The 26055-nt window shown below is 35.7% G+C and overlaps 5 protein-coding genes across 10 annotated transcripts; 2 read left to right on the top strand and 3 right to left on the bottom strand.

Moving 5' to 3' along the window:
- Positions 1 to 3170: 3170 nt before the first annotated feature.
- On the bottom strand, positions 3171 to 4178 carry LOC147548422 (NDR1/HIN1-like protein 6). Its single transcript, XM_086669940.1, has one exon. The coding sequence runs from the start codon at positions 4064 to 4066 to the stop codon at positions 3305 to 3307; it is 762 nt and encodes a 253-aa protein (XP_086526066.1). The 5' UTR covers positions 4067 to 4178; the 3' UTR covers positions 3171 to 3304.
- A 5870-nt stretch (positions 4179 to 10048) lies between these two features.
- LOC147548421 (Pentatricopeptide repeat (PPR) superfamily protein) lies at positions 10049 to 15805 on the bottom strand. Of its 5 annotated transcripts, XM_086667063.1 has the most exons (6): positions 15130 to 15406; positions 14477 to 14587; positions 12186 to 13931; positions 11907 to 11989; positions 10977 to 11089; positions 10049 to 10413 (listed from the first exon to the last, which is right to left on the bottom strand). In XM_086667063.1, exon 3 carries the CDS (start codon positions 13906 to 13908, stop codon positions 12409 to 12411), a length of 1500 nt encoding a protein of 499 aa, XP_086523189.1. In that variant the 5' UTR covers positions 13909 to 13931; positions 14477 to 14587; positions 15130 to 15406; the 3' UTR covers positions 10049 to 10413; positions 10977 to 11089; positions 11907 to 11989; positions 12186 to 12408. The 5 variants fall into 5 exon arrangements, with proteins under 5 accessions (XP_086523189.1, XP_086523186.1, XP_086523187.1 ...); XM_086667060.1 differs by lacking the exon at positions 11907 to 11989 and having other exon boundaries at positions 10977 to 11074; positions 15130 to 15805; XM_086667061.1 differs by having other exon boundaries at positions 10977 to 11989.
- Positions 15806 to 16198: 393 nt separating this feature from the next.
- LOC147548420 (uncharacterized) lies at positions 16199 to 16825 on the bottom strand. Its single transcript, XM_086668042.1, has 3 exons — positions 16638 to 16825; positions 16477 to 16546; positions 16199 to 16387 (listed from the first exon to the last, which is right to left on the bottom strand). The coding sequence occupies exons 1-3, from the start codon at positions 16823 to 16825 to the stop codon at positions 16199 to 16201; spliced, it is 447 nt and encodes a 148-aa protein (XP_086524168.1).
- A 2218-nt stretch (positions 16826 to 19043) lies between these two features.
- Positions 19044 to 22642, top strand: LOC147548418 (uncharacterized). 2 transcript variants are annotated; one of them, XM_086671064.1, is made up of 4 exons: positions 19044 to 20893; positions 21002 to 21824; positions 21902 to 22020; positions 22109 to 22642. In XM_086671064.1, exons 1-2 carry the CDS (start codon positions 19946 to 19948, stop codon positions 21554 to 21556), a joined length of 1503 nt encoding a protein of 500 aa, XP_086527190.1. In that variant the 5' UTR covers positions 19044 to 19945; the 3' UTR covers positions 21557 to 21824; positions 21902 to 22020; positions 22109 to 22642. The 2 variants fall into 2 exon arrangements, with proteins under 2 accessions (XP_086527190.1, XP_086527189.1); XM_086671063.1 differs by having other exon boundaries at positions 20972 to 21824.
- LOC147548419 (uncharacterized) lies at positions 21698 to 22517 on the top strand. Its single transcript, XM_086668041.1, has 4 exons — positions 21698 to 21824; positions 21902 to 21991; positions 22109 to 22142; positions 22229 to 22517. Exons 1-4 carry the CDS (start codon positions 21698 to 21700, stop codon positions 22515 to 22517), a joined length of 540 nt encoding a protein of 179 aa, XP_086524167.1.
- Positions 22643 to 26055: the final 3413 nt, after the last annotated feature.

Genomic DNA, 26055 nt, shown 5'->3' with positions numbered 1-26055 from the left:
ATCAAATACTCTTTTCCATAGTTGCCCAAGACGAATTTTCATCTACTGAAATCGTTGCATAATAATCTTTTTTTTATCAATTATATCATTCTCAATATATGCTAGCAAATCTTCATTCACCATTCTTATACGAGATAAAAAAAAATTAATAGCAACTCCATAATGTCGTTGGATGCTTCAAGGTAAAATATCAAGTATGAATCACTTAAACTAGTCAATCTTGTTTAAAACAAATAAAGTAACGCATACAAATATATATTGTAGAATGTAGTCTATAGATATTAGTATACATCTTGCAAAGGATGAAGATAGAGATAAAAGAAATACCTTAAAGATTGTTTAAATTGCTTGAATTTCTTCCGCAATTCTGTAGTTTTATCCAAACAAAAAAAGAAAATGTATCAACTGAAAAGGGAGCACAAAGTCGGCCAAGGACAACTGAACAATCAAAGAAATTAAGTCTTCCGATCTTTAGTATTGTCTAAAGTGATATGTTAAGAAATTATTGAAGGCTTGTAAAATTGGCAATGAGCTACTTCTAGGCCTGTCCAGTCATATGCACGAGAGCTTTTTAGATTTATCAAATTTTACACAGGAACTACTTCAGCAATTAGACTTAAATGCAACTGACTATTACGTTTGGGATCAACTTAAAGATTTAACAAATAGACACTAAAAAGATATAAATAAAATATTAAAGAAAGATTATTTTGGGGTGTGGGGGCTTACTAGCATCGCCCCTTTACCCACCACCTCCATTCACCAATCAATAATGGAATTTAATGTGACGGGTTTTTGTTTTAAGTCTAACATTTTGGTTGCTTCCTCTGTTTGTTTGTTGAGAGAAGTTGGTGCCTAGCCGGAAGTAATGACCAAATAGAACCTAGTAAGGTTTGTCTAATATTATTATCATGTGAAACTTTTTAGTGTTATACTTAATTTTTATGTAATGTAAACGAGGTTGTTTTTTCTTCTGCCTCTGACTAAACTCGAATTGGGTTTTTTTAGGAGAGAGAGAGAGCAAGATGACATAAGCCCCAAAAGCGTTTTTTCCCTTTCTCTTCTTTTGACTGCACTTTCAAATGAAAACAAGCCTCAATTTTTGCCCTAAATCTATCAGATTTCACTTCAAATTGAATCCCAAAGTTATTTTCAATGTGGTGGTATAACGATGTGGTGAAAGTTTAGCTCTGGTGGTGGAGTGAAAATAAACAAAGAAAAAAAATTTGATAATATGTCGAAAAAAAGTTAATTGACTTTAAAGTCTTTTTTTTTTGTTGAAAGAATTGACTTTAAAGTCAAAAGCTAAAAATATGAATTTATAAGAAAGTCAAATTTTAACTTAAGTGAAGTTGGAAATCTTCACGTTACCAAACTAATGTTTTTACTTTTCTACTTAAATAAACAAAAAAGTAACTTATTTTAGTATTGTCAAACGACACCTTCATGAAAAAAAGTCAATCGATAAATATTCAAATAAACGGAGAAGGATTATCTCAATATTGTAGTTGATGGGATACCGACAAGAGTATCTAGCTTAGAAACCTAATGTTCACGGAAATTAATTACACTAAAGGCGGCAATGATGATTTTCTTGTGTGGATGACTTGAGGCCATTGCCTTATTTATTAACTACTAGAGCAAATATTAATGTTGGCTAAATCTACCGTCAACGGACTTATAATGTAATTCAGAGTCTCATAACTATATAGTTTTATTTGACTTAAACTTAAAACTAAACTTTGTTAATGAATGAACTTATTTGCCTCAACTTCGAATTCCACATTTTGAAATTCAACCGAATCATCTTGGATATTTGTATAAGAGTGGCCCAGGATATAAATACGATATAAAAATGAACAAAAGAGTGGCCAAGATATAAATATGATATAAAAGGTTGACTTTAACCATGTATTTTCGGGCCAACTTGCATTTCCCAAAACTTAGTTAAAGATCAAGCTTAGGCTGATTTCGAAACAATTAATAATTTAAGCCTAAACCAAATTGCCTCCCAAAATCTAAGGTATTTTAAGTGAATTATTAACTTAATTTATATATTTGAAGGAAGCCTATGATATTTCCTAAGAAAAATAAAGGGTTATTTTTCGAAAGATCCCCAACTTTGTGATCAGCTTTCCGCGAAGTCCCCTAATTTATCAAAAATATTTAGAATACTTTTTTTTTCCGTTACCGTTAAATGTCAGTTACTCTCTCTCCTCCATCTCATCACCTCTCTCTGCCACGTCACATCTCTCGCCACATCATCGTCTTCTACAATAAGGTCGCCGATCGAACAAAAATTCTGGGCACCTTCATACTTAAAAAAAGAATTTCTTTCTTTCTCTCTCCACCTCACCTCTCTCTTCTCCGGCGACCTTCAAACATAAAAAAAAAAAAAAAAAAAATTCTCTCATCTCTCTCTCTAAATACTCAGGCGAAGGGGTTTCCTTTCGTCTGAGGTCTGGTTAACCAGATCTAGGTCTGTCCGATAGACCAAGGTTTGGTTCGAACCAGACCTAGATTTAGTTATGTTCGAACCAGACCTCGGCGAAGGGAAACCCTTCGCCGGAGTATTTAGAGAGAGAGATGAGAGAAATTTTATTATATTTTTTATGTTTGAAGGTTGCCGGCCGGAAACAACCTTCGTCAGAGAAGAGAGAGGTGAGGTGGAGAAAGAGAGAGAGAGAAAAAAAAATTAAGTATGAAGGTCGCTAGAATATTTATCCGGTCGGCGACCTTATCGGAGAAGATGATGATGTGACGAGAGATATGACGTGGCAGAGAGGTGATGAGATGGAGGAGAAAGAGTAACAGACACTTAACAGTAACGGAAAAAAGTGGGCCTTTTAGGTATTTTTGATAAAGTAAGGAGCTTCGTGGAAAGCTTGTCACAAAGTAGGGTGCCTTTCAAAAAATAACCCAAAAATAAAACAATTTTTCTCCAATTACAGATTTATGATCCCCAAGAATTACTGCTGTTTATTCTAGTCTCAAATATCTATGTAAGACATGAAATAGAAATGAGCACGACAGTGGTGGAAGGAAATGATGTATTGTACGACAATTTTTTTTTTATTTGAAGTGTTTTTTTGGTTTATACCGAAGTGGGATTGTATTAATAATCGTATCTCAATATAAAAATAAAAATCATCTTAACAACATTCTAGAAGTTTAGAGCTAGTCAAATACCTCTTTACTTTATCTAAAATAAATAAATGAAAAATCTAATACAAAGTAATGTATATAAACAAAAAGACATCATAAATCTAAATAGCTAACAAATATATTTATAACAAGAACAAATTTAAAGCCTGAATTTAAACTTACAATTACTTGCCCTAATATTAATCAAATTATTAGCACTTACACTATCAACTTCAACATTACACTTACCCAAGAACTTCACCTTCATAAGCTTTAACTTCCCAAGTTTAACCCTAACTGGTACTTTCACCCTCACATTCAAAGGAATACTTCCCTTCTGTTGCTCTTGGGTTAACGCCGTTAATATTTCTGTAGCGTTCGAGTTTTGCCCTGTTAAAATCACATCAAGAACTGTAGTATTTTGATGACCTTGATAAAATTTTGGTAAAGAACCTTCACATAACTTAGCTTCTGAATACCAAACACTTAAATGACTTCCATTCTCATAATATATACCAATTTTTTCGTTAGGATTCTTCGATGTTATCCTTACATCAAACCTTGCATATAAACTCATATTATTATCGAGTTGAAAATCGGTGATTCTTAATCGATCTATTGAGTAGTCAGGAAGTTTAGGTCGAAAAACTGCGTAGAGAATACCACCTATAGCTCCAACTATGATTACTAGAAGTATAAGCAAGCATATTGTCCAGCATATACACCTACAACAACAACTTCTTTTGCTTTTAGGAGGTTTTGAATGGTTAAGTGGAATTGTTCGACGAAATGGTGGAGGAAATTCTTTTGATTCTGGATCGCCATTTTCCGATTTTGATAAGTTTCTTGGTACTAAAGGAACGGTCGGTCGTGCTGCTTCGAGGTCTACCGGGTGGATTCTTTGATGATCAGTAGCAGCCATGAATATGAGAATTGAGTAGTACTAGCTAATTGTTTCTTGATTTGGTTTCCTCTTTTCTTGTTTCCCTTTTATGAAAGAGGGTTAATTTTGAATGACATTTTCAAAAGTTTTTATATATAGAGTTGTAGGAAGGAGTGACCTAATCCTAATGAATATGAAACAAAGAATAAGATTGACAAGTTTAATTGTAAGAGCTTCTTTCTTTGACTTCTTCTTTTTATTTTAATTGATTTGTGTTTTGTTTTAGGGGGATTACTATTACTTAAAGTCTTACCTTTCTTACCTAATACAGAGAAGTAACAAAGTCCAAGTATAATTTATTGGAGTAGTTTACCTGTACATAGACACATATTTGATTATACCTGCCTTGTAAGATATTTAACCAATACATTTGATTATCCGACCCGTTTGACTCGTCGTCCGACAAATTAGGTTGCCGCAGCGAACGTCTCTCAACATTTGCTTTGGAGCCTAACTTAAAGAATTCAATGGATATTGTAAAACATGAAAATTGTATACCGATCCCTTGTATTACATTTATAGTAGTAGGGTTTACAACTGTACGAAAACTTTACATACTAAGAGATACATATAAAGGAAAAACTTGATATACAATGCAATAATATCTCAAAGGATATTCTCAAGATTCTTACTTGGGTGGGATTCTAACCGAGTCCCACCGGTTCACTATCATTACCCTTCCGCAAATTGAACGCCGGACAACGAGAAAGATTTCTGGTGAGAATGTCGGTCAACTGATCCTGTGATCGGAACAAACTTTATAAGAAGAGAACCATCCGCTTCCTTTTTTCTAACAAAGTGGTAATCCAGTGTAATTTGCTTTTGCCATGAAACATCGGATTTGCAGTCATCTGAATCGCACTCTTGTTGTCACAGAAAATTCGAGCAGGTGAAGTTACTGAGATACCAACTTCCATGAGAACAACACCTATCCACGTCAAGTCAGCAGTCGTAGCAACAACAATTCGATATTCAGTTTCAGAGCTCGAGCGAGAGACTGTGTGCTGCTTCTTCGCACTCCAAGCAATTAAATTTGACCTCAAAAAGATAGAAAAACCTGTAGTGGAGCAACGAGTGTCAGGGTACCTAGCCCAATCAACATCAGAGTACGCCAAAAGAGAAGTACTGGAAGAATCCTTATAAATTTGTAAACCAAGATGAATAGTGCCCTTGAGATAGCGAAGAAATCGTTCCACCGCCTGAAAGTGATCTTGAGTTGGGGTATGCATAAACTAACATGCCATATTTACGGAGTATGCAAGATCTGGTCTGGTTAACGTGATATACTAAAGAGACCAACAATCTTACGGTATAAGGTGGAATCGTTGAAGGGAGCCCCACTTGTAATAAGATGGCAGCCAGAAGACAGAGGAGTCGGTGATGGTTTGACCCCATCCATATTGAGAAATTTAAGAATATCCAGCGCATACTTAGACTGTGTAAGTAAAGACCCTGCGCATTCGAAGTTGCCTCAATACCCAAAATATAATGTAAAAAACCCAAATTCTTCGTATCAAAGTCTGAGTTTAAAAAGGATATAATATCGGAGATGACAGAAGAATTTCCACCAGCAAGTATAATGTCATTGACGTACAAAAGTAAGTAAACAAATCCAGCAGCGGTAGATAGAATAAACAGAGATGTATCAGACTTGCTCGTCTTAAAACCAAGACGAGTGAGATAAGTGCTGAAACGATCATACCAAGCACGGGGAGCCTGCTTAAGGCCACATAGAGCCTTCTTAGGCGACAAACATATTGCGGGTAGGATGGGTCAGTAAAACCAGGCGGTTGAGCCATATAGACCTCCTCATGTTATTCCCCGTGAAGAAACACATTCTTCACATCCAACTGAAACATAGGCCAACTATTGGAAACTTCCAGTGAAATAATGATACGAATGGTAATGGGCTTGACAACAGGGCTAAAAGTTTCATCAAAGCCAAGTCCCGGTTTTTGGGTAAAACCCTGAGCCACCAAACGAGCTTTATATCGATCAAAAGTACCGTCGAATTTCAGTTCGTCTTATAAATCCATTTACAACCAACCACATTCATAGAGAGGGTGTGTGAGGCACAAGTATTCAAGTGTTTTATCTACGAAGAGTTGCCATTTCCTCTTCCATGGCCAATTGCTAATGAGGAGAGGAAGAAGCCAAGCGATAACCTCGTGGATCCTTAATAGTCGAAAGAGCAGCAAAGAAACAAGAACCAACATCACCAAAAATAGTAGAATCTCGAGGAGGAATAGGGTAACGACATAATACCTGTGAAGCAAGATAAGACTGATCCACCATAGGAGACGTTTCGTCCAGCAACTGTTGTACATCACGATATCCTCGTGGTCCATGAGACGGTGAGGAACTGAGGATAGGGCATGCGAAGATGAGTCAGCTGTGGGTTACAAAGATAAAGGCGCCGAGACCGAGCAAGACCTGGTAGACGAGGCAGTACAATTCGAACCACACCCGGACTGAACCGGGGAAGATACAGACAGTGGAAACAACGGATCAGGTGTCCGAGGAGAGGACGTGTCTGGTTCACGTCCATGAGGAACGTACTCTAGTTGTGTAGTGGAACTAATTTGGACTCTCAAAATTGGCCAAGTCAGATAGACGGACAGACGAGTCAAGGTGAACTGCGCGATACGGTAATGGTCGTCTCAACTAAGGCAGAGGGTGGAGTCGGATCTAGGTGTAAGGGCAAATATGGTAAATCATTAAATCTTAAGAGGTCTGTGGAGGTAGAGGAAACATTACCATTATGAATGGGGAAAACAGACTCGTCAAATACTAGATGACGGGAGATATAGGCACGTCCCGTAGAGCGACCAAGACATTTGAAAACCCTTGTGGTGAGGGCTATAACCTATAAAGACACATGGAAGACTACGAGGCGACAATTTGTTAGAAGCATAAGGGCGTAGGTAAGGAAAACACAGACAACTAAAAATGCGTAACATTGAATAAGAGGGATACATACCGAATAGAGTGGAGAACGGAGAGGCATCCCGAAGAACCAGCATAGGCATGCGATTAATGAGAAAAACAGCAGTCTGAAAGGCATCGACCCTAAAGGAAGACGGAAGTTTACTATGAAAGAGGAGACTGAGACCAGTTTCTGTGATATGTCGGTGCTTTTGCTCAACTTTAGCATTTTGAGCCAGAGTGTAGGGACAAGACAAACGTCGAGCAATACCACATTTATTTAAATGGGCCAAAAAAGTTGAGCTTAAAAACTCAATCCCTCCATCGAGCTGAAGAGTTTTAATAGTAGTAGCAAATTAATTTTCAACTAACGATTTGAAGCTAGTGATGACAGATAAAAAATCAGGATTTTAAACGAAGAGGGTAGAACCAACAAAATCTACTGAAGTCATCAACAAAAATAATATATTTAAAATCATTAGAAGACAGAACTGGTGCGGGTCCCCATACATCAATATGAATAAGTTCAAGAGATGAATCCTTACGTTTTTCATTTAAATTAAACTGAAGACGATGACTTTTACTCATTTGACGAGGAATACAAGTCATCGGACTAGACTTAGACGAAAACTGAATTAAACATTGTTTTGTAAAAGTTCTAAAATGCGAGAAGAAGTATGCCCTAATCGTGAATGCCACACTTTTGAAGGTGCCTTGAGAGTGATGAAGGTTGAACTGAATAAGGAGGAGTGGTGTGAAGAGTCTAATACATAAAGATTGCCGCATCTACTACCGATTCCTAGGGGTGTACACGAGCCGAGCCCTTAACGAGCTGCTCGAGCTCGGCTCGACTACTCGTGCTCGACTCGAATATTAACGAACACGAGCTTAAAACGAGCCCAAAATCATGCTCGTTTATGTAAACGAGCCGAGCTTGATCATTCTTTAATGTATCACGAGCTACTCGTGAACAACTCGTTTAACATACTCTTATAATATTGTAGTACATAATTACGTATTAGTATTGAAACTTGTACATGAAATATCAACCATTAAAAAATTATCAGAATATGAATCATTATTATTATATGTGACAAATGATCATTGAAGTATTTTGATAAATTAGAAAGTTTTCATTTGAAGTATTTTTGGTAAATGAGCTTAAAATAATGCGAGCTCGAGCTCGACTTCGAGCTCTTTCAAACTTATACAAACCGAGCTTGAACAAGTGGACAATTACTCGAACGAGCTCGAGCTCGAGCTCGACAATCAAATACACGAACCGAGCTTGAACATCATACTACTCGGCTCGGCTCGGCTCGACTCGAGTACACCCCTACCGATTCCTCGTGTCCTTCTGTTCGCCTGAAATAACACAAAACCAGTCTTAGAAAATAAAATGAAACAGTCTAAGTCATCAGTTAAACGACTAATAGACAACAAATTTTTATTGAGCGGCGGAACAAGAAGAGCATTAGGTAAAGTGATGATTCTATGAGTATTAGTGAGAGTCCCTTCGTGAGAGATAGAGAGATGACAACCATCACCAATTTTGACAAGACTCTGACCAGTATAAGGAGTAATACGAGTGAACATACCAGAAGAAGAAGACATGTGGTTAGAAGCACCACTGTCCACATACCAGGCTGGGTCTCGAGGATCAGTGACTTGATTAAGTGCAGTTGGGGTTGTGGTAACATCTTCTGAGGTCGTATGCTCAGCCACATGGGCTTCACTAGAAGACGGACGACGAGCAACAGTAGCATGGCGAGAAGAGTTTCGTTTTGGGCGGCCAATCAAATCATAACATCAGTCAACAGTATGACCGTTACGTCCACACCATTGGCAAAAATACGGAGGATCTGCGGGTTTGATCGGACCTGAGTTCCTCCTATCGACAATGGGAGGGGGTCGAAACTGTGGTTGTTTTCGTCGATCACGATTTGGAGACCGAGACCGATATGCAGACTATTGTCTCGGATTTTGAGGGTGGTTAGAAGTCTGAGATGTTTGAGAGTAATACGCACCTTCAATGATTGGTTGAGAAGATCGAAACGATGCACGGAGTGCTTCCTGTAACTGAAGCATAGGGAGAAGTTCCTTGAAGGTCGGGAGACGACTCTTAGATACTATAGATTCGGCAAGAGAAGCATAGTCGGTCCCAACCCTTTGAGAAAATAAAAAACCTTCTTCAGGTCTGATAAAGGTTCTCCGATAGCTGCAAGAAATTCAAGATGTGTACGAAAGGTGCGAGAGAAGTCAGTAATAGAGGCAGTTCCTTTTCGTAGATCCTGAATTTCTTCTTGAAGTTGCAGAGAACGAGTAACACTAGGATTGGCATAAGTATAAGCCAAGTGAGACCAGACCTCTACTGCATTTGTAATGCCCATGATTTCAGTCATAGCTTCTGGAGTTAACGACCTATAAAGAATCGAGTACACAAGTCGATCCGTCTTTCGTAGATTCTGAATTTCTTCTTGAAGCTGCAGAGAACGAGTAACACTAGGATTGACATAAGTCTGAGCAAAGTGAGACCATACCTCGACTGCATTTGTAATGCCCATGATTCAGTCATAGCTTCCGGAGTTAATGAGCTATAAAGAATCAAGTACACAAGTCGATCCGTCTTTCTCCAAGATTCGTAGATAGGGTTGATAGATAGAAACCCGTCAGTTGTCTGAATAGTTGGAGAAGGGGGAATAACCGAGTTATCAATATAGGGCAGCAATTGTTGACTTTCCAATAGGGATAATAGTTGTGGTTTCCATAGGAGATAGTTGTCGAATGAAACTTAAGACTGGTCATGGAACTGATTTGCAAGAAGGATACCATAGTGGGTGTGGGAGATGAAGAACCAGTCGACATAGTCGATTCAACATGAGTAGTCATACTGAGAAATAGTAGGCAAGTGATACGAACAACGATAAATATAATACCAAACAGCAAGTGCAAGAAGAATACTTTAAACCAGACAAACAACCGATATTAGCGATCAGAGAAGATATATTAGAGATCGAAAAAAACGACAGTACTTCATGTAAAATTGTTTACGGCTTTAATACCATGACAGAATTCAATAGATACGGTAAAACAGGATGGTTGTATACCGATCCCTTGTATTACATTTATACTAGTAGCGTTTACAACTAAGCAGAAACTTTACATACTAAATACATATAGCGGAAAGACTTGATATACAATAAATACAATAATATCTCAAAGGATATTCCCAAAGATTCTTACTTTGGTGGGACTCTAACCGAGTCCCACCGGTTCACTGTCATTAGTAACACTTGGCGCCGAACATGTTCAGACACGGTAAGGTGTTTCTTCTACCGATAGGTACCACCGCACGAGAAGGAGATAGCTGAGCCGGTTCACCCACTCTCTGTTTTTCACGCCTACATAACAAAATGTTCCTTATAAGATATCTAACCAACTCATTCAAAATTCTTAAATAAAGTTCTAAACCAATAACGCTAAACTTCAAATTTCTTAAATAAAGTTTTGAACCAAGAACACGAAATTTTGAATTTCTGAAAAAAAGTTCTGAACTATAAGGCTAAACTTTAAAGTTCTTAAGAACTTTGAAGATCTGACAAAATTGCCAAATGAATAACCCCCACTTAGTTAGGGTAAAGTTGTTGTAGTTAAAATTGATCCATGAATTTCAAATATAATTGCATGATTCAATCAATATCAAATTCTAATCAATTCTCGTTAGACTAGTGAACCATAAGATACAAATTTTAATTCCAATCGTAGTTAGAATGTGAACATAAACGAGTCCAGTCATAAGGAAGATTCAAGTTTCATTAAGAAAAAAAATCTATAGGCGAAGAGGTTCTTACTACTTTGTTGCTTCCTTGAAGTAAATAAGTTATAATTACGAACTTCTTACAAAATCTTGCTCCATGGACTTGTAAAGAGAAAAGGAGTGAACAACAAGTTCAGTTAAACTTACTAGTGGGACCAAATCTTCATTTAGTTTCTGCAACTGTGGTGACATATGTTCATTTAGCTCTGGCAGTAAACCCGAGGCTGCGGACTACGTAGCTAAACCTGTAAATCAAACAACTACATAAAACAAACTTCGGTACTAGGCGATTCAACTGTTTCACACAAAGAAAGATGTTAGAATTTGTTTGACATGTGTTCAAGCAAGAAGAACCAAGAGATGAATCCAATTTACCAGAATTGTCCTGTCACTAATGAAGCACTTTATAGTTATACCCAAGAATAAAACATTCAAGAAAACTGAAAGACGGTATTATCATTGGCAGGCAACTTCACATCGATAGTTTTGTTTAAAATGTATTTATCAACTCCATCTAACAACTCCTTTCTAATCTAACCAATGAGCAACAACCAAATACGTATTGCTTATCATGAAGGTGTGAGAATAATCCCACATGATCTATATTAAGAATGTGTCAAAAACAACTAAAGAATATGTAGGGAGTAGGGTGCCTCCGCTCATTGCTTATTGGAAGTTTGATGCCACAAACTAAATATGATACCAAAGCTAGGCCGCACGAATAGGTCATAGGTCTGCCGATTGCATGTGCTCCACATTGCCCCGACAAAAGAGAAGTGTTTGGCTCGAAGAACACACTTCAAGACGCCTGTAAAGTGTTGGGCATGAATAGTGACTAAGAAAGTCCCATTACCAAATAAATTATATCTAGTGTCTCTCTTCTCATTGCCAATAAAGTTTGAGTTGGATGTCCAGAGATAGATAAAAGAAACATCATATAGTACTTTATTGCATTTACTTTGATGTCGATGTCTCATATAGGATGAGACATAACTATTACATCTGCAAATCAACTCCCTCTCGAATACAAATATGAACATACCTAACTCCAAAAACTGATGTCTTGTATGAATGTACCTCAAAACAGGGGCTTACTTTGTTGTATTCAAGCACTACTTGTTCAAGCACATCTCATGAAAATTGGCAAAAGGACATTGCAACTACATAAATATAATTGAAGAATGAAAGTTATACTTAGTAACAAAAAAGGGCACATGCTCTGATGCCCAATCTTGATAGCATCAACCTACAGTCTCGAAAGAGCAACTATTTGCCCTCTGGTCTCGACTATCACTAGTTCCCCAGCATGATTACTGCTATCTTAATTACAGACAGTACGAGAAACCTCAAACATACCTTTCATTCTTCATTTCTCATGATTAGTGCTATCACTGCGAATACAAGCACGTCATTGCACATGAGAATATTTCTCTAAGCTCACAGGTGATATAGGTTATCTCTCCATTTCCATATTTCCTATCGAAAAAAGTTCATGATACAGATAAGAATACTTCAAACATAGCTTTTCACGTTGCACATTCATGACAAGAGATTTGCTGATGAACATCTCGTCCTCTGTTCATGACATGAGATTTGCTGATGTTCCTAACTCCTTGTGCGGCTTAGCTGAGAGACCTTTTTCTAGCATCTCATTATCATATTTCCGAGCCATATCAATCATACCCTTTTGTATCAATGCATCAATTAAAGCATTGTAAGCAAATTCATTTGGACTAAAACCAAGTTCTTCCATCTTGTTCCAAACAAGAAAAACCGGTCGAAGAAATCCCCATCTCCCGAATTTCCTAAGCAACATCACAAAAGTATCCATCCTTGGACGGATCCCATTCTCAAGCATTACGTCAAATAGTTTTAATATTTCTTTAGGATTGTTAAGACAACCAAAGAAACATTGGTAAGTAATCACATCAGGAGCAACACCCCTCTCATGCATTTTATCAAACAATGAATATGCTTCTTTCACTCTTCCATCTTTGCACAAAAGCTTAATAATTGTGTTGTAAGTAACAATGTTTGGTTTGAATCCCAACTCCAACATCTCACGAAACACTCGGATCGATTCATCAACACCCTCTGAGAGACCTAAAGCATGAACAACTGTGTTATAAGCTACCACATCTAGACGAATTCTCTTCATCTTCTTCAATTCTTTGTACAACTTCACCGCTTTCCATGGTTTTCCAGACTTACAGAGGATATCCATGTATATAGAATAAGAATGGACATCTCGAACGACACCCTCATGATCCATTTCTTCCCAGAACTCTCTGCATTTGCTCCACCAACCCACCTTCGACCACCCACGAAGAATCATATTATATAGCTTGGTTTTGTTACTGTTGGTTTGGTAAATATTAGCCATCAATGGTGACGATGAAAATAATTCTTGGGCTTCTATTACGTGCTTGTATTCACATAAGGAGTCAATGAGATTAGAGAAAGAGATGAAATCCTTGAGGTGGAATTCTTGAATCCGATTGTTAAAAGTATCAATCGCTTCTTGAACCATGTGAGCTGAGACATAGCGCTTGAACATTACCCGAAATGTAGTGTGATCAGGAGGAGAATGGGAATTCATACGATGGATCAAATCCCAAGCAAGATCAAATTCGAAGAATTTACCTAATATGTCAATTATTGTGTTGCAAGTGTGGATGTCATGGTGAAATCTGGAATCATTTTCTTCCACCCAATGAAAGAATTCCAATGCCCGTTTCCAATCGTTGCCATAGGTAGTATAGATTGTTTCACGTACTGTTTTATGATCCAAATCAATTCCAATTCCGGTGGTTCTTTCGTTGCTGTTGATGTTTGAGTCCAAGATTGAAGAAACGCCCTTTACCTCCCTCCCAGAAGAGTCCATCTCTAAACTGGAAGCAGCACTATCATGATGAGAATGACGAACAATCTCGTGTGCAATTTGGTTTGGCAACTGGGTTTCAGATGAAGAAGAGTGAAATCGTAATTTAAGAGGATTGTAATTAGGGCATCGACACTGGGAGAGGGAGGCTGAAAAGTCTTCAGCAGCAACTCGTATTTGAAGGAGGTATCTTTTCATCTTCTTCCCAATTTGAGATTTTCCTAAAGAAAACTCAATCAGTATAATGAAACGATCAGTAATAGAAAAAAGAAAGAAGAAGCCCAAGCATTAAATGTAAGTACTATTGCTTCTCGTATGTTTATTCACCAACTCGAGAAGTCTCTCTTACTCATTATCTTTACTATGGTTAAAGGGATAATTTTGTAAAAGAGACAAAGAAATGTTTGATGAATTTGGAGCACAATTTTGAAAAAATTTTAGTTAGGGGTGTTTATTGACGGTGACCGTGTTGACCGTCCATAAAGTTACAAGAGACTAACTAACGATCACTAACGTCAGTCTCTTAAATCACATATAAGCTTGACCTGTTCCATAATTTTCTCGTCTCATTTTACACTAAGCCATAAAAATGTACACATTCTTACAGATAGATGATGCATCTTTCGAAAAGAAATACAATGAATGCATCATACTTGGGTTGATTGTTTTACAAGAAGCACATAAGAAAATTCTTGAAGCTCTGATGTTGAATATAATATATTCACGATGCTTTGGAAATTGACCAAAAATTGTACAAATTAAATACCTTAAGCAAAGCTGCAGAGGTAACACAGAGACCTGATTAGAATAGCTTCACTTGAACCCATATTTCAATGCACCCCATTTTGCGTGCACCCTTTTCTGATTAGCTCTTTCCCTGCCAAGATTGAATTCACTGAATAGGTCAAGAATTCAGCCTGGAATTCTATTTGTAGTATCAGCATCGATTAATTTGCAATTTGCAATTAAAATATGAGGTATGCAAAGTCTTATACCAATAACAGAAGTAGAGGCAACCAAATGCATAACGGGTTGATAAATCAGTATATCACTGAGCACATATATCGGATAGGATTATGAGAATATCGATAGACAAACTTAAGCTTTTATATAACTCCATAAAAAAATCTTAACTTTTATTTTTATATCAATAATATACAGCAATTCTCATTATATTTACCAACAGAATATTAAAATTAGCTCATTTATTCAAGATCAGGAATATTTTTTGCCTCCATATTACAGATTTCAATTTCCCCATTACTGTTTTCTTGATTGATGATCAGTATTCAACTAGTTTTCATATTGAAATTAAGAAACCTAAATGGTTAAATACCAAATTCCTATACAAAAAGAACAAGATGAACCAGTAATCTTCAAATGATAATGATGAAATTAATTTGACATAAAACTGATTACCTGATCGAAATCCTCTTGTCTCGAGACTCGAGTTGTCAATCTTTGTTTCAGCCAGCTCCTTGTTCACTTTGCGGTTCTTTCCTTCTTCCTCTCAATCTCTTCTCTCTTACCCTCACTCTAACACTTCCAGTTATCAGAACCCCCAACTGGCCAAACCCTAAAACTCTGACACTACAAAATAGGTGTTGGAATTGGAGAAATTGGGCAAAATTACCCGATTTCATAATGCCATGTTTGGCGCGCGAGAATGGAATGTGATTCCCGTAATCTGATTCCTAGTAATCAGATTACTGTAGTTTAATACTTGTTAGACCAGGAATGAGAATTTGATTCCTGCCATATTCCTAATTAGGTGTTTGGTTCGTATGGGAATAGGAATGTAAATATTTGTAAAAGTTCTTTTTTATCCTTACTTAAACTACATAAAATACACATCAACTTTGTTGTATATTAAAATCAGTATTATTTATTCAAATTCGTAAATATGAAATAATAACAAGACACATCAAAGGATTAGAATTTAAAACTAATAAATTTATCTAAAATAAGATTATGTTCGTAAACCTACATAGAAATTTATCTAAAATTAAATTTTGTTCATGAACCTAAATAGTACTTATTAATATCAAATCCTAAAAAAAAATATTAAACTAACAATCTTTTATGTCTAGGGCTTATTTTTTCCAAGTAGCCTACGAACACAATATAGACGACATTCAGGTGGCAGTGCAAAGAAAGGAGCAGCTTTCGAAGAGTCACTATTAAGGATATCAGCCGCTTCTAACATTTGGTCATAATCCAATCCGTCTAGTAACTTAGATAGCTCGGCTACCACTTTGGTTGCAGTTCCATTTTCTTGGTTATGAGTAAGAGCTACAACCATCTTATCCATATATTCCACCGTTCCTTCAGCAATTTTTTCAATCGAACTAGCAATATTTCCCAAACTTGTTACGAATTCATTTGATTTCCGGAAACGTTTCCTCTTGTTAGAGTTTGAGGTTCTTGTTGCTGGAGCTGGACTAGGATTAGGGGTTTCTTCCTCATTAGCAAATGATGCTTCATAATCTCATTCCCTATTGATTACACCATCAACACCATCAACGAAGGAATCATTTTCATTTGCATCAATTTGTTCCTCCTCGTGTGTTGGTGCCCCCGCACCCTTTCCGTTTGCCCTCTCTTTCAAATATATATCTGCCAAAACATCATAATGTGGGAAAGGCTTACTTCTAAGCCCCTTGGCCGATGGGTGAGTCTGAAAAAAAAATTTAAGTGATAAATAAAGAACTCAACCTGCACAATAAATCCCATAAGAATAATAATAAATGACAATAGTGGACTTACCTTAACCCATTCATCGAAAATACTCTTTTCGCATATAACCATTTTTTCTTCCTCGCTCCATGTAAATCCGCTTGCGTTTGAAATAATATCTGAGATAGCTGCTGTCTGTTTTTTTAATATTTTGATTTGTGATTCAATGTGAGGCACCCCTTTAATATTGCATCTGTAATTTTTCTTCCATCATTTTTTCTAGTTGAGAAAGATATCCTGATCGGAAACCATTTTCCGCCTTCCAATGTCCACCAACAGCAATTTCTACCAAACATTCGACCAATTTGTCATCTTCTTTAGGTAGCCATGAATGTTTTGTTGGTTTAGAGTGAGATTGTAAATCAGTGGGAGGTGTCATTTGGATGTATAAGAAACAAGTATATCACATATAATTAAAATAAATAACCAACATTAATGAATAAACTTGCAACAAAAATAAGATTATTATAACAATTAATATTCAATGTAATTGAAAAAAGAAATTAACTCGTTTTTATCTAATATGAAAATTTTCAATATAATAATAAGAAGAAGGCATGAGATTAAGTGTTCCTAGATGTCTGCCACTCATTGAACATTTTGGATTCTAATTCTTCCCTCCATGTAGACCATTGTCCTGAAGAATCGATATACGATATTGGATCACCGTGTGGTTGTGCATAATTTAACATATGTTGGTCTAATGTTTCTTCTAATGGATCTACTGACATTTCTTGACGTATGAGATTGTGCAAAAGGCAACAAGCCATTATTATCCGATTATGCGTCTTAACAGGATAAAATGAAGGACTTCTCAAGACGGCCCATCTAAGCTTTACTAAACCAAAACATCTTTCGATCACATTCTGCGCACTTGAATGTTTCATGTTAAAAAACTCTGCAAGAGTGGTAGGTGTGTGTCCTTCCCGCCATTCATTTAAATGGTAGCGTTGACCTCCATACGGGGCAAGAAATCCTTCACTATTTGGATATCCAGCATCAACGAGGTAGTAACAACCTAAAAAAAAATGACAAGTTATAATTTTCATTCAAGGTGGGACAAAAGACACAAGAATAATCATTGAAACCATATGGTTATACCATGAGGAACTTTCAACCCGTTTCTCCTATGTAAGGCGTCCCTTAGAACTCGAGAATTCGCTGTTGATCCCTCCCAACCAGCCAAAATGTAAATGAATTGCATATCTTGAGAACACACTCCTAATACGTTGGTAGCAATATCACTCTTTCGTGTACGATATCGAGGTTTGTCATTTTCTGGCACATTAATTCTTATGTATGTACCATCTAGAGCTCCCAAACAATTCTACATCAAATTTAATTACTTATTAGGTTAAGATGTATTTCTAACTTAATCTAACCTAAAAAGTTTATTACTCAAAACATAGATAAGATGTATACCTTGAACCATTTTCATTTTTGCATCAGTTGAATTCTCAGAGACAGCTTGCGGTTTTTTCAGCAAAACTGATTGCAACCGAATTACGCCATTTAACACATTATTGAAATATCTACTAATTGTTTCTCCGGAACGATAAAACCTTATTTTTATAGTTCTATTCTTCACATGGTGGGAAAGTATATGCAAAAATATCGCGACCATCTCCTCCACACAACCCTCATTTGTGTCATACAATTTACCAATAGTGCGCAACATTTTACACAAAATTGTAAAAGTTTTTCTGTCCATCCGAAATTGTTCTCTGCATACTAAATCACTATCCCAAACCATTCTCTGCATATTCTCTCTACGTAATTTATTCGTAAAAGTCGATGATGACTTTAGTATGTAAGACCTATAATAGTGTTCGACTTGTGTGACGACATTGCTGACAATAACGTCAACATATTTAATAATAACCTCAAATTATCTAAAATAATCAAGATTTTTCGTTTTCTCGAGGTGGTTAGACGAGCCATAACTGCATATGAAGACATCTTCTATTCGTAAGAACTGGATCACTAACAATTTATTTTGTTGCATCTAATTTAATTACATGCACCAATAATTACAAAACAAAACTATAAGCCAGAAAAGAAAGAATGCTATATAGATTTGACTAAATACCAAAAGTAACATTTGTTGCATCTAATTTAATTACATGTTTATGTTGTATGAAGGTATTTATTTTTGTGAAAATTTTTATGGAGGTTAGTAGTTATAAAATTAATGATTACAGTACCTAGGTCAAATCTCAAAAAAAAACGTAAGTGCCTACTTTTCAACCAAAAAAACCTATATGCCTAGTTCATGTTATTGATTATTATATTGGTAAATATTAAGCTAGATGCCTACTTTTTCAACAAAAAGAAACCTAGAGGCTACCATTCAATATAAATTAATGATTATAATTCCTTGGGTTTGGTGTTATTTCAACAATTTCAAATAGTATCCTACAACAATGGGGTTCTTTTGCTGTGAACAATGGGATTCTTTTGCTATGACGAGAGAGAGAGAAGGACTTCGGGTAATACAATAAAAAACCCTAATTTACTAATTTATATGATACTATGCTTTAAAAAGCGGCGCCTAGTCGCCGCTTACACGCTACTCGGCTAGCTGGCGATCGACTAGGACTCGGAGTCCTAGTCGATTTCAGCACCCGAGTTAGCCGGAGCCTGGAAGCTGACTAGGGCCGAGTCGGCTAGGCGCCGACTAACTCGGCTGCAACAGCAGGTGCGTTTTTTTTTTAAACCCAAGTTAAAAACTTAGGGTTTTAATTTATTACCAAATCCAGCTGCCCCCCTCTCTGTCACTACTACTTCTTGCTAAATCTTTGAACTTCTACAAAGATTTGAAGCTCCACAACCTCCATTCAATCCATCCAAGTAAGTTTCTCTCTCTAGAAGTAGTTTTTCTTCTTTTTCTCTCTCTAAACAACTTAATACTTGTTTTTCATCTTTAGTTCTCTATTTTTTTTGCTCTCTAACATATATAATTAGTTGTGTTGTGTATCTAATGGTTGAATCATGTTTATAAATGATATAATATAGGTTTATAGGTTGATTTTGCTCTCTAACTTTTATAGTTAGTTGATATTCTTTATAGTGTTTAGGATTTATGGACTAATTTTGTTCTCTAACTTCTATATTTGATATAATATATGTTTATGGGTTGATTTTGCTCTCTAACTTCTATAGTTAGTTGATATTCTTTATAAGGTTTATGGTTTATGAACTAATTTTGCTCTCTAGCTTCTATAATTATGATTTTTTGTTCTCTAAGACTCTAACTTCTATAATTAGTTGATTTTCTTTGTAGGTTTGTATTTTTAATGTATAAATCATGTCTATAATTGATATAGTATAAGTTTATGGTCTAATTTTGTTCTCTAACTTCTATAATTGGTTGATATTCTTTATTGTTTTGTATTTCTAATGTATAAACAATGTTTATAGTTGATAAAATAGGTTTATGGACTGATTTTGCTCTCTTTGTTTCTTTTTGTTATTTAGGTATTTTTCTTAGTTTTCATCGATGGATTCTATTGGTTCTGGTGCTTCGAGTGCTCCTACTTTGGTAAGGAAATCGGAAGATATGGCATGGGAATGGGGAGAATGTCGGGATGCTAATAATTTGAATTTAGTTTGGTACAAACTATGTAACAAGAAGATGTCCGGAGGCATTTATAGATTGAAAGAGCATCTTGCTCATAGAAAAGGGAATGTGAAGGGATATGGCAAGGTTACTGAAGAGATAAAGAAAGCAGTTCAAAAAGCCATGACTGAGGTAACAAAGAAAAGATTGGAGAAGGTTAGAGTTAGTAGTATAATTCAAGATCATGATCTTTTGGTAAGTGGCGATATTGAAGAAGAAGACATTGAGTGTCAAGAGATTGAAGATGAAAGAACTAAATCTAAGCAACCTGAGGTAGTTGGTGGTTCTAGTGGAAGAAGTCTGAAGCGATCAAGTAATGTTAGAGGTCCTTTGGATACTGTCTTTAGTCCGGACTACAAAAATATGAGGCAAAGTACATTGGAGCAGAATAATCCGATAAAAATTGGATTAAAGCACCGAGCTTGGAAGGATTATGTTCGTTGGGCAGTCGAGAAAGGATTACCTTCCAATGCTTGTGAAGGTGAAAGTTTCCAAAGATTTTCAAATTCTGTTGGTGAGTATGGAAGAGGGTTGCCGGCACCATCTCCCTACCATGTGAGAACAACCTTGTTTAAGGAGATTTTGAAGGAAACAGATGACTTCATTGAATCCTTTCGACCACACTGGAAGTCTTATGGATGTTCTATAATGTCTGATTTTTGGACTGATGGAAAAGGAAGATGTTTGATTAACTTCTTAGTTAGTTGTGAGCAAGGAACAGTTTTTCTAAAGTCTATCGATGCATCTGAATACATTAAGGATGCAAATCTCATTGTAGGCATGATCAATGAATTTATTGAAGATGTAGGCGAGGAGAATGTTGTTCAGGTATATATGTTAATTTCATTTATTTATGCATTCTCCTTACATCAATTACTAAACTAATTACTTTTTTTTGTTATGTAGTTTATTACCGACAACAGTTCAAATTTTAAGGTTGCAGGCAAGATCTTAATGGAACAACATCCTAATATGTTTTGGACTCCTTGTGCGACACATTGTGTCAAATTAATGTTGCAAGATATTGGTGATAAATTGTCGAAGATCAAGAGTGCTTTAAGTGAGTCTAAAGTCATTACAACGTACATCTATAACCATGGTAGAGTTTTAAACTTGATGAGGAGGTTTACTAGTGGGAAAGAGTTGCACCGATCTTGCGTGACTAGATTTGCTACTGCTTTCTACACAATCAAGAGTATTCATAAGAACAGGGGTCATTTACAAATGTTGTTTGTGTCAGATCAATGGACACAATCCGATTTTGCTAAAAAGGTTGATGGTAATAGATGTGCAAGGATAGTGGCTAAAAATAGCTTTTGGGATAATGTGCAGTTCGCGTGTCAAGTGTTGGCACCACTAATTCATGTGGTAAGATTGGTGGACACTGAAGAGAAACCAAGTATGGGATACATATATGAAGCAATGGTTATAGCAACGGACCAAATTAAGAAGAACCTTGGCAGTGACAACATGACACGAACCAAAGTTTAGGAAATTATTGATAACCGATGGACGGATCAATTTCATCATCTTTTACATGCAGTTGGTTATTATTTGAATCCCTCGATTTACTACGGAAAGGGTTGGGAAGTGGTTGAGACTGATGCGGTTACGAATCAAGTTTTTCTTGCAATGAGTAAATTGGTGTCTGATGAGCATGCTTTGGAGGAAATGAATAATGAGATCTTTCACTATAGGAGTGCAACTGGATTGTTGGGACATGAGTTTGCGAGGAAAGGAATCAACAAATATTTACCGCGTAAGTTTTTTTAAAATGTTACATTTATTCACTTTTGTGGCGATCTTATGGTTGTTTTCTTTTGTGACGAAATGTAGATAAATGGTGGACACAATATGAAAAGGGACTACCTTACCTTCAAGCATTTGCTAAAAGAGTTTTAAGTCAGACATGTAGTGCTTCACAATGTGAGCGCAATTGGAGTGCATTTGATCATGTAAGTTACACTTTAATCCATCTTATTTTTACCCATTAAGTAATAGGTTAAATACTTCTTTTATACTTGTGTCTTTTATTTTTTTCAGGTGCATTCAAAGAAGAGGAATTGCTTGATGCAAAGTAAATTGAATGATGTTGTCTACATCCAATACAATATGAAGTTGAAGATTCGAAATATAGCTAAACAATGTGTGTGGACTGACAAGAGATGATTCAATTGATCCAATTATTTTGAGGGAGGTAGAAAAAAATGATGAATGGATTATTCCAACTGATGAAGAACTACAAGATTTCGTCAATAGGGGTGATGATCTTAGATGGGAAGATGTTCAGGAGGCGCAAGGAGTTACGAGTATTGAGCGACGAAGAACGAGAAGTCAAATGGCTTCTAGTTCTTCAACTACTCCTACATCACGTCCTCCGATGGAACTTGTTGATGAAGATAGCGATGCTGATATTGAAGTGGATGGGTCGCACTTTGCAACTTTAGATTGAGTTATTTAGCGTCGTTTTCTTTTGCTTTCATTTTCATTCGGCATTATGATGAATTCTGACTATGGATTGTATGACTATGAATATGAACTACTTTTATTAGGTTTATTTGAAATTTGATTTCTGACTATCATATTAGTATTTCGCTTTAAATTACTTTCGTCGAGAATTATGTTTGTATATGTTTGAGTTTTTCAAGAACAAACATTTCTACCGGTTGGGAATTTTGCGGGAATTTCAAACTATAGTGAAGGTAAACAAACACTCTCTTGATTTTCTGTTTTTACATTACAATATTACACATGTAGAAGTCTCTTTATATGTATGTATAATATCATATAATTTTATATGCAATTATATATATATATATATATATATATATATATATATATATATATATTAAGTTAACCGATTAAGTCCGACTGGTCCCGTTGTAGTCCCGACTAGTAGCTAGGCTCGGGGTCTGCCGACTAGTCCCAAATTTTCGATTTTTCGAGCTTAGATATGACATCTAACTTTAGGATAGGTAATTTCAATATTTTTTAAGGATATATTTGTCCACAAATTTTAGTACATGTGATTCTGGGGGAATGGGAATCACAAACCCACCTCCCCCCTGAGTTTGCTATTACCCCTTTTTAAGGGAATCACATTCCCGGGCCCACACCATTCCCACAAGTCAAACAATAGTCCGGAATGTGATTCCCAGGAATCACATTCCATTCCCACGCCATTCTCGCGCGCCAAACATGGCCTAAGAGTTTTGTTCAAATGACCTCTATAATTCATAAACGGTTCAAATAACCTTATTTAGATTTTCATACCAAAAGTACCCTTACTATAAAAACGAGTCTAAACATTCTAGACTCTCAAAACTTCACCCGAAATTGTAGTTGTGTTTTTTGCTTCTTCTTCTTCTCCATTTGAATACCCATGATCTTCTTCCTATCTTCTTCTTCTAACCATCTGAAATTTCGCAACCATAACCACAATAGAGATAAGTCCATTTCAATTGATATTTAAGTACCTCTTTATGTTTCCTTTCATTCAACATAGTTTTTTTTCTATCTAGGTTTATATATGAATTTCGAAGCCCTAAGTTGTCTCGAAAGAAGTCATTGAACCTCCATAACAATACCATTTTATCTCTTTCTAGGTGGTTCTCAACTCCAAACTCTATCTCTCAACTTGATGATGAAAACCCTTAATATTTTTTAATTTGATAACAAAATCTAATTTTTTTTTTTTTTAATGTGAATGTTATGTGTTGTGTGTTTATGAATATTAAGTGATGTGTATTTGAATCACATGTGTTGCTTGCTCATCTCTATTGGTGTTATCTGTCTTGCTCTTATGTGTTATTTGTTAATGTTTCACAATGCCCTTCAAGTGTTTGTTAGTATTCCTCAATGATTGTCCTTGTACAGTGGATTCTTGTTGGTAAAATTTTCTTGTACAAAAACTGAAATCACTTGAAATTACTTCACTGTAATGATGAGTTAAATGATATCGATTCATTTAAGATGGTCATTAGGTTTTATGTGTGGTGTATCCTTCGCTTATGGAAGTTCTTGTAGAATGTGACTAGTCTTTTATAAAAGATAACTTTTCCAAATGTATTCTGTTATACATGATTATCGAAGGTGGTTCACTCAATCCAATCGGAGTAAATGAATACTTTATAATTGAAGAAGGTTGGTACAAAAAGAAGAATTCATACATGGACATTGTTATGTCTTAGGAAGATTATGTGGTTGATTGAGTTGTTCTGGCATTACATAAGAAAAAATTATCCGAGATTGTGATGAGTTAGATTTAAACCAAAAAAAAAAGTTCCTATTGAAACACTTAAAGGAATACTTTAACTCATACAGTGCTTGTTGTGTTTGTGGATGTATGCCATTAGTTTTATGAACTTAAATTTGTGGATTGAACCCTTAAAGAAACGTGTTGGGTCAACAATTAAATTTACATAAAGAGTCTAGAGTGCTAAAATATGAGTCTAGACTGCTATAGTGTGAGTCCAGATTGAGTACAATGAAGAAGTAGCGATGTTGTTTCATTTGGTTGATGCATTTATTTTTATTCATTGATTCCATATTCCTATGTTAATTACAATTAAACTATTATTTTATTCCTATGAAGAAGTAGTAATATTTATTTGTTTGGTTAATGCAGTATCTAGACTGGGTGAAAAGGTTACATGTTTTTCTATGGGTCAATGAAGTTCATTGTCGATAAAAAGGAACTGAAGTTTTCAGTTGATGAATTCACCAAAGCTATGGGATTAAAATATGTTCGAATAAATGAAGAAGTTGACGTAGAAGAAAGGAAAGAAGAAGAAAGGAAAGAAGAAGATCCAATCTCAAGCAAGTCTTGGAAAAAGGTTCAGTTTTTCCGATAAATTATGAACGTGACCATTGGATTCTACTTGTGCTTCACCTTTTGGAAAAAGACATCATAATTTACCTCCTAACTTGGAGGCAGACGCTTACGCACCTAGAGGTGTCTAAATTTTTTGCATGTTGTTGTTAATTTTCTCATGAATCTTTTGTTGTAATCAGACTTGCGGTTTTATTTGGTGCTTAAGAATGTTAATACATATGATATTTTTTTTTAATTTATAGACAATTATTCGTGTATAATTATTTAGATAAAGTTATAATGATAATATGTTTGTATAGTATTTCTATACTTTGTCTGGATTCTGCTAAAGATGTATTCATATGTGATTGAGCTTCACTCCAAATTGGTGTAATGTTGGAACATACAGTAATATATTCAAATACATCAATTACTTGTTTTATATTGTTTCCGTACTATTACATTAGCATTAAGTGCAAACTTCAATCGTACGTTACAACAAGTGTTTAACTAATAATTATAATCATTATTTTTTTTTTCTTTGATACTTCATTATCTGCAATTATAGAGTCTCTGGTACGAACATCTAGCTATGTGATTAAGGCTTGACATTTCCATGACCTTCACATATACTCAATCTCGGTAGTGATATACCAGACACTATATTTCGGATGAGTAACTCAGACCTCAACTGATGGATCATGCTTAAATATCTTCGTAGGACTTTTATCATGCACAAAAATCATAAGAGAAAATATAAGGTGAAAATATAATTAAGCAATTTGATAAAAACACTTATGAATGTCAATTACATACGTTCCTGTCCCAGGTAGGACTAGGAACGTGCTTCTTAAATGCCCAGATAGTCTAGATGTGATTAATATGGATTCAATGAACAAACATAAATGCATAAACCAAATGGAAAAACATTGCTACTTCTTCATTGTACTCAGTCTAGACTCATATTGCAGCAGTCTAGACTCATACAACAGCAGTCTAGACTCATACTACAACAGTCTAGACTCATACTGCATCAGTCTAGACTCTTACAACAAATTTAAATATTGATCCAACACGTTTCTTAAAGTGTTCAATCTGCAATGTATGTTCATAAAATTTATGACATACATCCACAAACACACCGAGAAATGTAGGGGCAGAGTATTTCTTTAAGTGT

This window comes from Eschscholzia californica, unplaced genomic scaffold (genome assembly GCF_041429995.1).
Source record: "Eschscholzia californica isolate CP2 unplaced genomic scaffold, dmEscCali1.0.p SCAF_3, whole genome shotgun sequence".
NCBI classification, from domain to species: Eukaryota; Viridiplantae; Streptophyta; class Magnoliopsida; order Ranunculales; family Papaveraceae; genus Eschscholzia; species Eschscholzia californica.
This window is presented reverse-complemented; position numbering and strand designations above follow the sequence as displayed.

What these genes read in the sequence shown, in the direction of transcription:
- LOC147548422 (XM_086669940.1), bottom strand. Translation starts at nt 4,066, where the DNA reads ATGGCTGCTACTGATCATCAAAGAATCCACCCGGTAGACCTCGAAGCA.
- LOC147548421 (XM_086667060.1), bottom strand. Translation starts at nt 13,908, where the DNA reads ATGAAAAGATACCTCCTTCAAATACGAGTTGCTGCTGAAGACTTTTCA.
- LOC147548420 (XM_086668042.1), bottom strand. Translation starts at nt 16,825, where the DNA reads ATGACACCTCCCACTGATTTACAATCTCACTCTAAACCAACAAAACAT. An exon ending in ATGGAAGAAAAATTACAGAT is followed by an intron (nt 16,547 to 16,637) that starts GCAATATTAAAG and finishes TTCAAACGCAAG; the next exon opens with CGGATTTACATGGAGCGAGG. An exon ending in TTTTCGATGAATGGGTTAAG is followed by an intron (nt 16,388 to 16,476) that starts GTAAGTCCACTA and finishes TTTTTTTTTCAG; the next exon opens with ACTCACCCATCGGCCAAGGG.
- LOC147548418 (XM_086671063.1), top strand. Translation starts at nt 19,946, where the DNA reads ATGGATTCTATTGGTTCTGGTGCTTCGAGTGCTCCTACTTTGGTAAGG. An exon ending in GCGAGGAGAATGTTGTTCAG is followed by an intron (nt 20,894 to 20,971) that starts GTATATATGTTA and finishes TTTGTTATGTAG; the next exon opens with TTTATTACCGACAACAGTTC.
- LOC147548419 (XM_086668041.1), top strand. Translation starts at nt 21,698, where the DNA reads ATGAGTAAATTGGTGTCTGATGAGCATGCTTTGGAGGAAATGAATAAT. An exon ending in GACATGTAGTGCTTCACAAT is followed by an intron (nt 21,992 to 22,108) that starts GTGAGCGCAATT and finishes TATTTTTTTCAG; the next exon opens with GTGCATTCAAAGAAGAGGAA. An exon ending in GAGGAATTGCTTGATGCAAA is followed by an intron (nt 22,143 to 22,228) that starts GTAAATTGAATG and finishes TGGACTGACAAG; the next exon opens with AGATGATTCAATTGATCCAA.